The sequence below is a fragment of the Phyllopteryx taeniolatus genome, chromosome 2 (genome assembly GCF_024500385.1).
Source record: "Phyllopteryx taeniolatus isolate TA_2022b chromosome 2, UOR_Ptae_1.2, whole genome shotgun sequence".
Classification (NCBI taxonomy): domain Eukaryota; kingdom Metazoa; phylum Chordata; class Actinopteri; order Syngnathiformes; family Syngnathidae; genus Phyllopteryx; species Phyllopteryx taeniolatus.
The window spans coordinates 7,421,450-7,438,764 of NC_084503.1; the positions used below are offsets into that span (position 1 = coordinate 7,421,450).

General features: G+C 41.7%; 1 protein-coding gene across 4 annotated transcripts in view; it reads left to right on the forward strand.

Annotated features, from left to right (window-relative positions):
* Positions 1-5,581: 5,581 nt before the first annotated feature.
* Positions 5,582-17,315, forward strand: part of stard5 (StAR related lipid transfer domain containing 5) — a 14,964-nt gene continuing 3,230 nt past the window's right edge. Inside the window, exons 1-4 of one of the 4 annotated variants that reach the window (XM_061757981.1) lie at positions 5,583-6,249; positions 15,273-15,322; positions 16,252-16,376; positions 16,659-16,791. In XM_061757981.1, coding sequence (XP_061613965.1) covers positions 16,324-16,376; positions 16,659-16,791 — 186 coding nt within the window. In that variant the 5' untranslated portion in view covers positions 5,583-6,249; positions 15,273-15,322; positions 16,252-16,323. Of the gene's footprint in view, positions 6,250-15,272; positions 15,323-16,251; positions 16,377-16,658; positions 16,792-17,315 lie in introns of all 4 variants that reach the window. The other 3 variants (XM_061757954.1, XM_061757963.1, XM_061757972.1) reach the window with 3 other exon arrangements.

A 17,315-nucleotide genomic window follows, 5' to 3' on the forward strand; every position in this document is an offset into this window, starting at 1 on the left:
ATGTGTAATGTGATTAGTGGCTATGCCCCACAGGTAGGATGTGACCTAGAGGTGAAAGAGAAATTCTGGAAGGAGCTAGATGATGTCGTTCTGAGCATCCCAGACAGAGAGAGAGTCGTAATTGGTGCAGATTGTAATGGACATGTTGGTGAAGGTAATAAGGGTGATGAAGAAGTGATGGGTAAGTACGGTATCCAGGAAAGGAACTTGGAGGGACAGATGGTGGTAGACTTTGCAACAAGGATGCAAATGGCTGTAGTGAACACTTTTTTCCAGAAGAGGCACGAACATAGGGTGACCTACAAGAGCGGAGGTAGAAGCACGCAGGTGGATTACATCTTGTGCAGACGATGTAATCTGAAGGAGGTTACCGACTGTAAGGTAGTGGTAGTGGAGAGTGTGGCTAGACCGCATAGGATGGTGGTGTGTAAGATGACTCTGGTGGTGGGGAGGAAAATTAGGAAGACAAAGGCAGAGAAGAGAACCATGTGGTGGAAGCTGAGACAGGACGAGTGTTGTGCAGCTTTTCGGGAAGAGGTGATACAGGCTCTCGGTGGACGGGAAGAGCTTCCAGAAGACTGGACCACTGCAGCCAAGGTGATCAGAGAAGCAGGCAGGAGAGTACTTGGTGTATCTTCTGGCAGGAAAGGAGAGAAGGAGACTTGGTGGTGGAACCTCACAGTACAGGAAATCATACAAGGAAAAAGGTTAGCTAAGAAGAAGTGGGACACTGAGAGGACCGAGGAGAGGCGAAAGGAATACATTGAGATGCGACACAGGGCAAAGGTAGAGGTGGCAAAGGCCAAACAAGAGGCATATGATGACATGTATGGAAGGTTGGACACTAAAGAAGGAGAAAAGGATCTATACAGGCTGGCCAGACAGAGGGATAGAGATGGGAAGGATGTGCAGCAGGTTAGGGTGATTAAGGATAGAGATGGAAATATGTTGACTGGTGCCAGCAGTGTGCTAGGTAGATGGAAAGAATACTTCGAGGAGTTGATGAATGAGGAAAATGATAGAGAAGGGAGAGTAGAAGAGGCAAGTGTGGTGGACCAGGAAGTGGCAATGATTAGTAAGGGGGAAGTTAGAAAGGCATTAAAGAGAATGAAAAATGGAAAGGCAGTTGGTCCTGATGACATTCCTGTGGAGGTATGGAAGCATCTAGGAGAGGTGGCTGTGGAGTTTTTGACCAGCTTGTTCAATAGAATTCTAGTGCGTGAGAAGATGCCTGAGGAATGGAGGAAAAGTGTACTGGTGCCCATTTTTAAGAACAAAGGTGATGTGCAGAGCTGTGGCAACTATAGAGGAATAAAGTTGATGAGCCACACAATGAAGTTATGGGAAAGAGTAGTGGAGGCTAGACTCAGGACAGAAGTGAGTATTTGCGAGCAACAGTATGGTTTCATGCCTAGAAAGAGTACCACAGATGCATTATTTGCCTTGAGGATGTTGATGGAAAAGTACAGAGAAGGTCAGAAGGAGCTACATTGTGTCTTTGTAGATCTAGAGAAAGCCTATGACAGAGTACCCAGAGAGGAACTGTGGTACTGCATGCGGAAGTCTGGAGTGGCAGAGAAGTATGTTAGAATAATACAGGACATGTACGAGGGCAGCAGAACAGCGGTGAGGTGTGCTGTCGGGGTGACAGAAGAATTTAAGGTGGATGTGGGACTGCATCAGGGATCAGCCCTGAGCCCCTTCCTTTTTGCAGTGGTGATGGATAGGCTGACAGATGAGGTTAGACTGGAATCCCCGTGGACCATGATGTTTGCAGATGACATTGTGATCTGCAGTGAAAGCAGGGAGCAGCTGGAGGAACAGTTAGAAAGATGGAGGCATGCACTGGAAAGAAGAGGAATGAAGATTAGCCGAAGTAAAACAGAATATATGTGCATGAATGAGAGGGGTGGTGGGGGAAGAATGAGGCTACAGGGAGAAGAGATGGCAAGGGTAGAGGACTTTAAATACTTGGGGTCAACTGTCCAGAGCAATGGTGAGTGTGGTCAGGAAGTGAAGAAACGGGTCCAAACAGGTTGGAACGGGTGGAGGAAGGTGTCAGGTGTGTTATGTGACAGAAGAGTCTCTGCTAGGATGAAGGGCAAAGTTTATAAAACAGTGGTGAGGCCAGCCATGATGTACGGATTAGAGACAGTGGCACCGAAGAGAAAACAGGAAGCAGAGCTGGAGGTGGCGGAAATGAAGATGTTGAGGTTCGCTCTCGGAGTGACCAGGTTGGATAAAATTAGAAATGAGCTCATCAGAGGGACAGCCAAGGTTCGATGTTTTGGAGACAAAGTTAGAGAGAGCAGACTTCAATGGTTTGGACACGTCCAGAGGAGAGAGAGTGAGTATATTGGTAGAAGGATGATGAGGATGGAGCTGCCAGGCAAGAGAGCTAGAGGAAGACCAAAGAGAAGGTTGATGGATGTCGTGAGGGAAGACATGATGGCAGTTGGTGTTCGAGAGGAGGATGCAGGAGATAGGCTCTCATGGAAAAGGATGACGCGCTGTGGCGACCCCTAACGGGACAAGCCGAAAGGAAAAGAAAAAGAAGAAGACTGTTGAAAATATACATGGAGTGTAACTATTTCAATTACTTTGTCAGTGTAGTATAACTAATTACATTTGATTACATTTCCATTGCTTTTCTTAATTTGAATGAATGCATCAACAGGACCCTTGGATGTGTTTTTGTGGTGGGTTTATGCTTTACAGTAAACAAAAACTGACAACAAAACATGATGAAATGTTTAAAAAAAAGTTTGTTGCATTTTATATATATATATATATATAGAGAGAGAGAGAGAGTGTTTCCAGCAGGTGGAAAGCATGATACCCTGTTGACCTAAACACATATCGATTCATGACAACCCAGATAAGTGAATGTTCCATAAAAAGTCCAAAATTAGGAAGATGAAACTGTTCAAAAGTCAATGTTCTTTTATGTGTATAAATAAGTCTAACTATACATCTAACCCATGGGCGTTGCCAGTCCCCTTTTACTGGAGCACGTGCCCCAGTGTAAATGAGCTGTGAACTGGCCATTGGGAGTGCCGAGAGTTTTCCCGGGTGGGCCGGAATGAAAAAAAGAAAATTCTTCCTGCGCAGTCGTTGGTGCGTCGCATCCACCACAGTTTTTCCCCCGTTCATTCTAATGTTATATCATTTGCGAACGTTTCATCCAAAAGAATGAATCTTGTTAGTGGGCGTACTGAACTGAATCAGTTTATGAAATGAGGGACTGAACTGAATAGGGAGTCAACTCAATTGCATGTACTGTCAGCCATGAGTGATTCGTTCATTGAACATCAAAGTTCGCGATTCGCTAAAGGGAGACATACAAGTACATATGCAGTGAACTGTTCTGCCACGAGTGACTCGTGTAAATTGACTGCGAACTACGTAGTACGGTGAGGGAGTCGAACACGGAACGATGTACTACGCGTGAGTGAACGTGCTCATGAGTGATTTTAACTGTTCGTCCTCACGGGATAGCTTTCACTAGCATCCGTTTCTTCAAGCTAATATGTACACAGATCCTAAAATAATAAATGTATATACACTGGGGACGGAAAGTTTTCAGGCCCCCTTAAATTTTTCACTCTGTTACATTGCAGCCATTTGTTCAAATCATTTAAGTTCATTTTTTTTTTCCTCATTAATGTTCACATAGCACCCCATATTGACAGAAATTTTTGATGATTTATTAAGTAGAAAAACCTGAAATATCACACAGCCATAAGTATTCAGACCCTTTGCTGTGACACTCATATATTTAACTCGGGTGCTGTCCATTTCTTCTGATCGTCCTTAAGATCTTTAGTTCTACACGTTCATTGGAGTCCAGCTGTGTTTGATCATACCGGTTGGACTTCGTAGTAAAAGAGTGCGGGTACTAGACTGGCCTGCCTGCAGTCCAGACCTGTTTCCCATTGAAAATGTGTGGCGCATTATGAAGCGTAAAATACGACAACGGAGACCCCGAACTGTTGGAACAGCTGAAGCTGTACGTCAAGCAAGAATGGGAAAGAATTCCACCTACAAAGCTTCAACAGTTAGTGTCCTCAGTTCCCAAACGTTTATTGAATTTTGTTAAAAGAGGCGTGGAGGCTTTTGGCGGCTGTCCCATGTTTGCCAACAACTCGGTCTTCTCATTCAAGGAAACACAAGCAGAGCGAAGAAACCAGAAAGGATAAATGAAGGGAATCTGATAGAGAAAGAAACAAAACTAGGACATATTGGACCTTATATTCCAGAGGTGCCGTCAACTCGGACTCCCTGAGGAACTTGATGGATTCAAGAGCGACGTGGCTTAATTTCTGCTCGACAGGTAAGTCTATCGCATTCTTTCATATTTAATTGATTGTGCATTCCCAAAAATATAACTTTAAATCGATAGCAATGGTGTTATAGCACTCTGCGATGACTGCTGCATCCACAAGTTAAAATGCTTTCATTGTCTCTAAGCTAATGGCATTCGCTTGTTTTCCCACTTTGGACTCTGCTTCTGCGAGAAGCAAGCAGCGAACATTTACCACCAAACGATGTGAGAGAGGTCACAGGCAAAATCTGGCAGGAACACACTACCATTGGCCCAACAATATATGGAGCACATATCCAACATTACTAAGATGGTTTCCGTTTAGGGTGGAAGTAAAAGATACAAGTTGGGATACACAATTCCATGCAGGTTTTATAATAGTCTAAAGTTGACTCAGTGTCCTCACTCGTGTTATTAGGTTCTCTGAACCCAATCTGTTACTTCAAGGCAGACCTGTAGTTTGAGTTCAATCTCCGCACGTTACATGACTAGCAGCAATTAGACTTCAAAAAAGCCATTGCATCAGTTGTGACTTTAGTTTTGTCAGTCACTTCATCAATTTCACGTGACTTAATTTCTGGCCACCACACATTGTACCATTCACAAGAAAATAATGTTGTCTGTGTCATTTGTTCATTGTGGGATTTTTGTATTAAATATACATTACCTCAAGCATATGGCTACATACAGTCAAGCCTGAAATTATTCGTACCCCTGGCAAATTTTGACTTAAAGTTACTTTTATTCAACCACCAATTTGTTTTTCTGGTTTGGAAAAAACACAGGCATCTCCCAGAAGAGATGCAAAGAATGCCCCTCCATCCATTATCCGTACCGCTTATCCTCACTAGGGTCGCGGGCTAAGTACATTTACTGAATGTAATATGATTTCTCAATGTAAATAATTCCCTGGTCTCTGAACAGTAAAATAACTACAATTGCAGGCTATGTTGGTTAAGAAAAACAGGACAAAACTGTATGTATGTATTTTTTTTTTAATTCAGAAGTGTTTGACGTTGATAATAAAGTAAACTTTATGAAAGGGGGTAAGAAATTAGCAAGTTATGATTTATTTTCGTTTTAACATGCATTGCCTTTGATGGGAACGTTGTCCCTACCAAGGTGGCCTCCAAGGAGGCACGTCATTAAAACAGGAGTGCCGCAGCGCGCTGGTGTATCTACTTTTCTATTCTTTCTCTGGTTCTGAACATAGATGTCACTTGTACATAGATAAACGCCTTCTGCGCCAATTGTATGTCGATGCCGCCGCCATTGGAAAGTGGGGCGATCGGTGACGATTGCTTTATCATTTGCTGTTTGGAGCTCATGTATCAACCGTTTTACAAATAAAGCCAGATCTCATGGGATTAAGACTGAACAAAAATCATTGCATTTTGCCAGTACCACTGTACATTTTTACTTTCTTTTCAAAAACGTTCAACGGAAGTAGTATTTTCCAGCCATCATGTGTCGACGACTCGACACCTTTTTTGTCTTTTTTTTTTAGTGTAGTACACGGAACGTGTTTTCTTAACGTGAAAATTGGAAATTTGAGATTTATAGTTATTGGTAGCTGACCGTTGAGCTTGCAACGTGTTTTATATTTCGATTTTCCTGCTAGGTCAATGATGCACAGCACATTTCATTCATTATGGCTAACGCTAGCTTCGAGCTGAGCAAACTTGGTGCTAACGTATGTTACGTTTTTGCTGGTATACACGAAACAGCGACATGTACTGTTACTTTTCGTTTTTATTTTCAGACAACACAGATTGCTCGTAATGAAAGTTAGTTAACTACGGCAACTATTTATGGTATGGTTCTTTCAAACTACCATGGATTATGAACATAAAGCGAATGTGGTGGCTGAATGTTTGCAGGGCTACAGGAACGATGAATCCAGTTGGAAGGTCTGCAAAAAATCGGTAAGTTTGTCCTCCTAAAATGATCATTTCTTTGAAAGACATGTCCCTTGACACTTTATTGATAAACTAGAAACCCAAAGATTATTATTAGTATTTTTAGTAAGAACGAAATAAAATTAAAAATCATATAAATACAGAGGTTTTTCGTGCACGAAAAGGTGATGTTGATCATGTTAAAGTGCTGTCAAAAGCAGAATATTCAACTTTTTAGTCTTTTGTTCTTCGTTTGGTTCCAGCGACGTTTCCATAACGCAGCTACATATTTGGGACACTTGATCTGGCTCAATTCAGACTTTTATTAATGGTGTCATGAATGATTTAATTAAGGAATTCAGAGCGGTGTATGGATAGATAAAATGAAAGGTCCTGTGTGTTACTATTTGACCTTTTATAGATGGAGCGCATCTTATGCTTTTCACAATACCGTCGTATGATTTCAAGTTAAAAACCATCCTTTTGAAGAATTTTGAACCTTTAAACTGCAGTTTACCAAACATAGTCTTTGTATTGTGTTCATACAAAACGGGAGTATTTCTGGAGAGGCTAACTAATAGCTCATATCTTATGTTGAATTTAAAATACTTGAAATTTGTTATTTGGCAACGTTAATCAATTTAACGCAGACTTGTTTATGGGATGTGGAGTGTGTGTATAATATGATTCTACCTTTCAACTTTGGTAAATAGGACTATAATATTGTCCATATGACCTGAATTCCATTCAGAAAACGCACCTCTCAAAACTGATGTTGACGTAACACAGTTGACACATACTGTACACACATATGAATCAGCATCGTTGTGCAAGCACCACTTGGGTGTTGGTCTGCAAACTCATGAAACAGGCCTGGCCAAAAATGTTGGCGCCCTTAATATTTTGCCGCACAACCCTGCAATCAAACGATTTGTCACGTTCAATTAGCACCTCTCAGCACCTCTCAGCAGTGTTATTCCACAGTATGAAAATATTGTTCTGAACAGCAGTTTCATGTTGTTTCTTTTTCTGTCCTTTTTTTTAAATGAATAAAACGGTCTCAAACAGTTAACTACTAACCATTACACCAATATAAATTATAACTTAATATATATATATATATATTTTTTTTTTTTTACATTATTGAAAAATGCTTGTGCTCCTCTTTGTTCAATAGTCAAGGTTTTTATTATCTTGCGCATAAAATGTAGTAAAGTTTTATCCACATCTGGATTTTATTATTTGGTGGTGGTGAATGGGATCTTGTGTGCTTGTCATTCTCTTTGAAACCAGCCCTTAAGTTTCTTTCTTTGTTTTTATTCATAAAAATCACAAGTTCAACACTAACACACAAAAATACATACGATTACTATAGAATACTTTTTATTGATGATGTGTTTTGCAAGGGTAAAAAAAAAATTTGTCGCAATCCTATAAGACGTTAGACGGGTGTTGAATTACTGCAGGATGGCCGAGCTGGAAATGGAAAATTCAAATCAGTACTGGCAACAGATGTTACATTGTAATGTGAACTAGTGGGACTAAGTTATGTTTTTATGTAACAAGGATTGAAGGCACGTGTTTGCTCGCTAAATGTGGCTAACGCGAGCTGTAAACAAGTTACCTTCGTCTCCATTATCATCCGGAGGAAGCTCGGGATGAAGCTCTGCTGCTTCCAGGCGATTCAGAGGGAGTTCGCTTATCACGAGTCCAGATCCCATTTACTCAAATTCTGGTCGGCAGATGATCACCTGGCAAGCGGCCGAGAGCATCTTGCCATATGGCCCAGCATTTTTGGTGATAGCTGTGCAACAAAGGTATCGGCTCAGAGCGTCATCATCCTTTATTACCCCACATGATCTAAGGCGTCATTCCTGTCGGTCACAGGAATAAATTTCTTGCCTTGGCGCAATCAATTTCAAGTACAGAAAGTGTTTTTTTTCAGAATTTAAGCTCGCTACTGAATGACGTCTTTGGACGGCATTGGCAGGGAATGAGTTAATAATGGGTCTTCCCTTTTTTTTCACTATTATACTTAACTCATTCACTGCCAGCTGTTTCCTGAGGAGGGAACCAGTAGACTGCTAGGTATTTTTGAGAAATTTCACTGATTTTTCAAGCCCCACAGAATATTGTGTACTATGACGATGTAAACACCAAAACCACCAAAAGAACGATCACACTCACTTCTTTCATCAGAAAAAAAGGTTTGTCTCTAGGTTATACCGTTCTTTAGTAATCCGCAGTCAAATATAGTCTACTTTCAGCCAAATCTGTTTCTGGAGGAAAAAAAACTGAGAAAACAGCCTTTTTTTGTGAAAGCAGACACAGCAAGCAGAACAATGATTTTGACACCAATATTTCTTTTCTTGAGTGAAAATCTCAAACATCTGAACATAAAACAACACTGAGAAATCACTTTGGACAGAAAAATAATTGATTTAGAAGTATAATTATGTACAGAATTTACATGAGACAAAAATGAATGAACAAATAGCGCTCCCACATTTGCACTTTTTTTCCTTCAAATTCTCCTCCTCTACTGTTGGCTCAATAGTCCAGGTTTTTATTACCTTGTGCATAAAATCTAGCAAAGTTTTATCCACATCTGGATTTGATTCTTTGGTGGCAGTGAATGGGATCTTGTGTGGTTGTCATTCTCTTTGCAACCAGTCCCAACTTCTGCTCGAAGCACAACCTGTTTAGTTTAGAAATATAACTATTACTATATATTTTATATTCATGAGTTATTTGTTTCAATAAGTGCGTGGCCCCAGCCCCCAGTGAAAGAGTCCCAGGGGTGTGGGCCTGTGGACACATGTAAGTGAATTGAGGGGTACACCCGAGAGCGGCCCGGTGGACGGGACACGTCCCACACCGAGGGACCAGGGCGGTCCGACGGCTCCACCGAGGCGCCCCGACACCTGGCCACCCAGTGGGGGCCGCAGGGACCCCCCTGCCCAACCCCCAATTTGTTCAAGTCCTGGTCGGCAGACGATCAGCTGACAAGCGGCCGAGAGCATCTCGCCATATTTATGGGCTGGCATTTTGGGTGATTGTTTAGCAACCAAGTAATCGGAGCGTCATCTTTTATTCCCCCACATGATCTAAGGCGTCATTCCTGTCGGTCGCAGGAATATTTTTCTTTCCTTGGCGCAATAAATTTCTAGTACTGAAAGCTTTTATTTATTTATTTATTTTTTTAGATTATTATTTTTTAAATTTTAATTAATTCTCTCTTTTCCGCCATTATGTTTGCACTATACATTGTCTCTGCTTCTTCCTCTGAGAGAGTGACGTTGACCTCAAGGCATTGTTGCCCTCTACAGGGTGCCATTCCTCATTGCAGTTATCCAGAGGCGTGACGATCACACCACACAAACTGCACAAGACCCTCCCACACCCATCCCCGTTAAAAAACGGCATTGACGTCTTTGGACGGCTTTGGCAGGGAATGCGTTAATAACTATAACACTTTGTATTATGATCTTTAAAACAGGAGAAATGCTTTCATTTACATTTGAAATGTTGCACTAAACCATAACTCCTTACCCGAGGGACATGCCAAATTCATGGCAGTAGCCACGCTCGTCACGCAATATTTAAAAAATGCGGATGGTTATTTATGGTTAGATAACAAGAACACACTTTCGTTACCACAAAACATCTATATTTTGTGTCATTGCCCTACACTTTTGTGCATTTTTCCCGGTGAATAATGCAGGGAAAAGAAAGCCACCATTTTTGTAGACACGACCCAGCAGGTATTTTGACCAACTCTTCAACGAACAAACTGCTCCAGTTGTCTCAGGTTTGAAGGGTGCTTTCTCCAGCTGGGACGTTTCAGGTCCTTCCACAGATGTTCAATAGGATTTAGATTTAGGGACGTCTCGATCCGATCTTTGAGATCGGAATTCGGTCCGATGTCAGCAAAAAAATCGAGTATCAGATTAGATCAGACTGGATCTAAAATCTCTGATTTGACCACTCTTATACAAGCATTCCATTCCATTCTCCGCTCCAGCACTTCCATCCAGCACCGCCTCAACGGCATGCAGCAACTTAGGGTATGTTTGGAAACATGTCTTCCTGCCTCAATCTCCGGCTGCTCTGTCTCACCCCCTTTATTTTCCTGCTCTCCGGGAGTGTGCTCCGGCACCTCGAGAGTGTGGTGCTCTGAATAACCCAATGGGACACTCCAACAACGCTCTGAGTTTCCGAACGTTTCAAGAGTGTAAAGAGCGTGCTTGGAGTGAATTGCCAAATGTACCCTTAGTTTCTGTCTTTGTTTTTATTCATAAAAATCACTCTGTCATGTATTTTTTTAACCTGTGAAAACTAGTTATATTAACAAAATTCGATCGGGACTTTCTTTGTTACTGCCAGTGTGTATCTCAAGACGTTCACAACAAGGCACACACAGACAGCTAAGCACCTTGAGCCTCAGTATATGATTCCTATCCGTCCCGACGTTGTCAATAAAACTAAACCCCAGTTGCTTCAAGAAGTTCAGACGCTGCACGTGGAGAAAGCAAATGCTGTTCCCACTATACAGTATTCAGTAAAAAATAACTGAATGAAACTTTATTTTGCACTTCAAAAATATAATTTGTAGGTATTTTTTTGTTATTTTTCAATATTTTTCAGCTACTGCCCCCGCAACCCGACCTCGGATAAGCGGTAGAAAATGGATCGATGGATGCGGCACGGTGGACGACTGGTTACAGTGTCTGCCTCACAGTTCTGAGGACCGGGGTTCAATCCCCGGCCCCGCCTGTGTGGAGTTTGCATGTTCTCCCCGTACCTGGGTGGGCTTTCTCCGGGCACTCCGGTTTCCTCCCACATCCCAAAAACATGCATGGTAGGTTAATTGACAACTCTAAATTACCCGTAGGTGTGAATGTGAATGGTTTTTTTGTTTTTATGCGCCCTGCGATTGGCTGGCAACCAGTTCAGGGTGTACCCCGCCTCCTGCCCGATGATAGCTGGGATAGGCTCCAGCACGTCCGCGACCCTAGTGAGGAGAAGCGGCTCAGAAAATGGATGGATGGGTGTTATTTTTCATGGTTTTGTCATTTCTTTATTTCATCTATTCAAATGTAAAATATGCTTATGTTTAAGTCAAGCAGTGGCTATGTTGCAGTTTAAATATATTTTTATTTGTTTTATTGAAGTTATTTTTCAGGATTTTCTTATATAATTTTTACTTTATTCAATTATTGTTTAATTTTTAAAGTTAATTAATATAACCCATTGGTTAATAATTAATGGGTCTGTTTTTATCACCCCTACTGTTGCTGATTATTGTTCTCTGTAACCCCTGCTAGTAGACAATGTGAAGAGGTTAGCTCGCAGGCCAACACCCAGCTAGCTGCTAATTTGCCACGTTTGCTGCTAATTTGCCATGTCAGCTATATGAGTGAGAGGTCCGGTGTAGGGTTGGGCATCGTTTGAATTTGAGCTATTCCGGTCCCAATTCTGATTCCTCATTTCGATTCCGGTTCCAAACGATTCTCGATACCGATTCTTTTAGGGGGCTTGGTCAAAAATGTTTGCATGGTTTAAATAAATGGTGTCCAAATTATGAACATCCATTTTCTGAGCAGCCCGCAGCATAGACTAAAATGAACATTTGACTTGGGGTTCTTTATAACCGGTATCAATATCAACTAAAAGGCAATGTGCGTGGAACTAACCCAATTGACTAAATATTAATTAATTAATGTTTTAGCGAAAAGTTAAACATAGCATTATTAAAATGGTTATTTGGGACTGTTCCATCACGTCAAATGGTACGCACTGGAACTCAGCATTATAGGTCGGAGAGTAACTTTTGAAAACGAAAGTAATGGAACCGAATGCTATAAAACGTTGATTCCATTACCTACCCATCGATGAGGCACAAGGTTAGTGTTTGTGATACTGTGAGACAACGTTAATGTGAATTTTGTCCCAATTCATTTCGATGTAAAGTTGCTAGTTAGACCTTTGGTGAAGTTTTAGGTCAAAATACCTCCTGTAGAAATGTTTTAAGACATTGAATATTACAAAATTTGAGTCAAAAGCTTCATTTAAAAAGAGGTTGGTTTGTTGCAACCTTTTTTTCTTTTTTTTTTTTTGATGCACTGCCCAATTTTTATGTATACATTTTCAAAGGATGCGTAACTGGATGGTGCACGCATAATAATACTGTTGAAATAATTTTTGTTTAAAAATTTCAGACTGCTCATTATTTGCAACAAAATTTGCAACAAGATAATAATCAGAATCAGAATAATCTTTATTTGCCAAGTATGTACAAAAAACACACAAGGAATTTGTCTCTGGTAGTTGCAGCCACTCTAGTACGACAACAGACAGTCAATTGACAGAGAACACTTTTGAGACATAAGACATTGAGGAAAACAGTCACTGAGCAATAAAGGGTTGGTAGTTATCTGGTAATGCCGGTAAAAAAATAATTTTTTTATAATTTTTTTTTTGGTGACAATTGTGCAAAAAGATGCAGTGTCCTCGAGTACCTAGAGCAGTTTGAATGACTAATATAGCAATAGTCCGGTGCAATGACCATTGTGCAAAGGGCGCCGAGTCTTCAAGGAGTGTATGCGGTTTAAAGTGACGAGTAGCGCGATAATCTGGGACAATGTTGATTGTGAAAATGTTGCAGATACTCCTCAGTCAGTGTGCAAGTGGGGCAGATGCTACTCTGGCATGAGTGGCCAGAGGGAAGAAACTGTTGGAATGTCTGCTGGTTTTAGTTTGCATAGGGCCTACATGAGGAAAGGAGCTGGAAGAGCTGGTGACCGGGATTTGGAGGGTCCAAGAGGATTTTGCACGCTCTTGTCTTAGTTCTGGCAGCATGCAAGTCCTCGAGGGTTGGGAGGGGGGTACTGACAATTTTTTCAGACGTTTTGATTGTCCATTGCAGTCCGAGTTTGTCCTTTTTTTGTAGTAGCACCAAACCAGACTGTGATGGAAGAACACAGGACGGATTCTATGACTGCTGTGTAGAACTGCCTCAGCAGCTCCAGTGGCAGGCCGTGCAGGATACGCAGACTCGTCACCGTTTTTGATGAGGCCGATGACAGTGGTGTCATCTGCAAAATTCAGGAGTTTGACAGCCGGGTGCGTTGAGGTGCAGTCGTTCGTGTAGAGAGACAAGAGCAGCGGGGAGAGGACACAACCTAGGGGTGCCCCAGTGGTGATGCTGCATGTGGATAAGGTGGTCTCCCCCAGCCTCACCTGCTCTGTCCTGCTCATCAGAAAGCTGTAAATCCACCGGCAGATGGCAGGCGAGAGGCTGAGCTGGAGAAGCTTGGAGGAAAGGAGTTCAGGGATGATGGTGTTGAACGCTGAGCTGAACAGGATCCTTGCATAGGTCCCTGCACTGTCGAGGTGTTCTAGGATGTCCAGTCCCATGTTGACTGCATCATCTGCAGACCTGTTCGTTCGGTAGGCAAACTGCAGGGGGTCCAGCAGGGGACCTGTGACGCTCTTGAGGTGGTCCAGAACGAGGCGTTCAAAGATCTTCATGACCACAGATGTCAAGGCAACAGGCCTGTAATCATTCAGACCCGAGATTGCAGGTTTCTTGGGGACTGGAATGATGGTGGAGCGTTTGAAACAGGATGGTATTTCGCACAGTTCCAGAGATCTATTGAAGATCTGTGTAAAGACTGGAGCGAGCTGGTCAGGATGGGGACACATGGTCTGGGCCTGCCACTTTGTTAATCTTTTGTTGTTTGAAGATGCGTCTCACATCCTGCTCATGGATGGTTAACGCAGAAGTCGGAGGTGTAATTGTGGTCGGTGGTGTGGCTGGGTGGGTGTGGGGTGTGAAAGTGTCCTTTTCAAATCTGCAGTAGAAGGTATTCAAGTCGTTGGCTGGTGTGCTATTGCGATTGGAATGCATGCCAGACTGATTTAGAGTCGTTAGCGCTAAACTGTTTTTCCAACTTTGCTGCATAGTTCCTCTTTGCAATGTTGATTTCTTTAGTCAGCTGGTTTCTAGCGCGATTATACACGGCCCTATCCCCGCTCTGATATGTGCCTTCCTTAGCTTGGCAAAGTTGCATAAGTTTGGCAATGAACCACGGCTTGTTGTTATTGAATGTGCGCAATGACTTTGTTGGTACACAAACCTCTTCACAGAAACTGATATAGGACGTGACCGTGTCCGTATATTCATCCAGGTTGCCAGCTGTATTTTCAAAGACACTCCGGTCTGTGCAGTCTAAACGGCTTTGAAGTTCTATCTTTACTTCATTGGTCCACTTTTTCACTGTTTTCACTGTAGGCTTCACGCATTTAAATTATTGCCTCTATGTTGGTATTAAGTGAATTAAGCAGTGATCAGACGAGCCCAGGGCTGCACGAGGTATGGCACGGTATGTGTTATTTAGCGTTGATCGGTTATCGGTTTTTTAAACTCTGTGATCAGCCCCAAAAATCCTGATTGTGTAAAGCCTAGTGTAGATTCACCTTTAAAATCACTGGCTCGTTACTGTACGTTCACAACACTTACAAATGCCACCACTATTTGATATCACACTAATGTTTGGAATTCCTAGCGAGACCCGGGAGTTGCCCAGCCAGCCTTGCAAGGAAAAAGTCCTTGATGGAATTCCTACTTCCCGGTTCTTTTGTTTGGTTTTGATCTTGTTTTCAAATAAGAATCCTGGCACACAAAACGTGTCTTTTGAGTGTTTAATACAAGAAAATCAGTTATACAGATTTACAAAGCTTGGTCGGGTGAAAGCAGACAGCGCGCACTGATCTCTCTTCCTTCTCTTGTAGGGTCCGGACGCCGAGTCCCTCTCCTTTTCAGATAACAGTCCATTCCTTCAGCAGCTCCTCATCAAACCAGTTCTCACCTGTTCTTAGCCTGAGTGTTATTAAAATATCTGTGTGGTGTGTGTGTGTGCATCTGCATTCATAACATAGTGTGGTCAGTTTTAACAAACAAAAGCTCGTGTGTGTGTGTGTGTCCTAGTGTCCTGTAAGCAGCAACATAGATATATATCTAAGACTATATTTCTTGTCTTCCACAGAATGACGTGGTTGTGTCATGGCGACCTTCGTCAGAGTTCCCAGGGAATGTGTGAGAAACCTTAACCTCATAATATTGTTGCTGTTAAAAGAATGAAACACTTTTCCACCTTATAGTGAAAGAGCAGGGTGTAATGAAGTCCCGTTGCAGAAGTTAAAAAGGAAGGTGAATCAATGTATTAGCCCTTTTTGAGAGTCTCCAGATGCATTGCTGCAGCCGATATTCCAGCTCAGAAAGACGGCAGTGGAAATTTCTCCAGAACAAACACACATCCAGATGTTTTTTGGTAGTTTTGACTCTGCATTCACACACACACACACGCACGCACACACGCAGCAACATCAGAATTTGCACATTCACATTTTATTTTGTATTATTATTTTTTTTTCATTGATTTTGATGCTGTGGGAAAAAATATCTGAAGTTACTCACTATTTACTCAGTATTTGAGTAATAATTTCACTGTGTACTTTTTACTCTTACTCAAGCAATTTTTTGGAGGACTACTTTTTACTTGAGTCACATTATTGTCAAGTAACTCGTCTTACTTTACAATGTTTGGCTACTCTACCTACCACCCTCGATTGTCCAACATCCAACATTTTTGCTCATCAGTCAGTGTCGTATTTGTTGCACTGGTCTTTAGTATTTTCGCTTGAGGTGCTGCGGGTCGTGACCCTATTTGCGGTCCCAGCGGAACCGCGAAGCACACGTAACATCGGCGACAAGAGCTGATCCACCGGTACATCTTGTATTAATTAGGAAACGCGCCTACAATTATCTAATTTGTTTACGGATGTTAATGCTAAATGTATTAAGCGACAGCGATGTTAATGATTATGTCACAACACAGAATGAACTAACTTCAAATTCAGAAATGGCCAATAAAAACCAAAAAATATTGTACTTAATGTCTTTGAAGTTGGTAATAGTGACAAATGAAGTGAACGAGACAATGATTTTAGTCAATTCTTTTCCAGAATGAGAGCGCTTAAAGAGGAGGATGCTATTCATGTGGCACAGCTTGAAGCAGGCGTCAGGTGCAGGTGGAGATGGGACTGGCTCAAGTTGGAGGCCTAAACAAAAGGGCAAAAAAAAAAATGAGGCAAATTTAATTATGATCTTAAATTTGTACATTAATATGTACTTCACCGGTGTAAATAAATGTTTTTCTGCGTGAAGAAAATTGTTTTATTTTGCCTGATTGTACTCTTCAGTCTTCCAGATTGCTTAATTTATGTTTAAAAAAAAAATAATCCCCCCAGACCCTCTACAATTTTGTATTTATTTTTTTGGGACCTTTTTTCTGCCTTTGGTGTTTGCATGCCTGAAATAAGAAGCTGTCTCCTGTCCTAATCTGTGTTTTGTGATTTGACTTCCTCTGCAGTTATAAAGGTGAGGGAGTCGTAAATGGCAGCCTGAAGAAAGTATGGGAGTGTCTGAAACCGATACCAAAAGGGCTCAGAGTCAAGTGGGACAATAATGTGAAAAAGTTTGAACTTTTGGAGCAAATCACAGAGGTGTGTATTTTATTTCAGCTTTACAAGCAGTTTCCCTGGTTATTAGGAAATTCTTGAACCTTGCCATAGATGTCACTTTAGAGCTGCACTTTTTGTATCGGTGGCTTTACAAAGCTTTTAACCAGGGGTGTTCAAACTATGGCCCGAGTGCTTTTGTGGCCCACCATCTGTTTTTTTTTTAGCTGCCAACGGCATATACTATATTCAACAATTGACACAGCCTGTGTTGTTTGCCTGAGTTGTCGACTTACTTTCTACACTGGGTGGCAAGGCAGGAGATGAGAAGAAATTCATTCTAATTTCTCACATCCTTGTTTTCCACAATTCACACATCATTCGGTAATACATGATTCGGAATTGAAATTGTTTACTCCAGTTTTGGCTATGTGTCAACTTACAGTAGGTCGGTGTTGGATTTATCTTAACCAACATTATAAAAAATAGACACAAAAGGAATGAAGACGCTGGTTTCTTTTTCTCATGAGGAGGGCGTATGGGAGATTGTTCAGATCACAGCCTCTCAG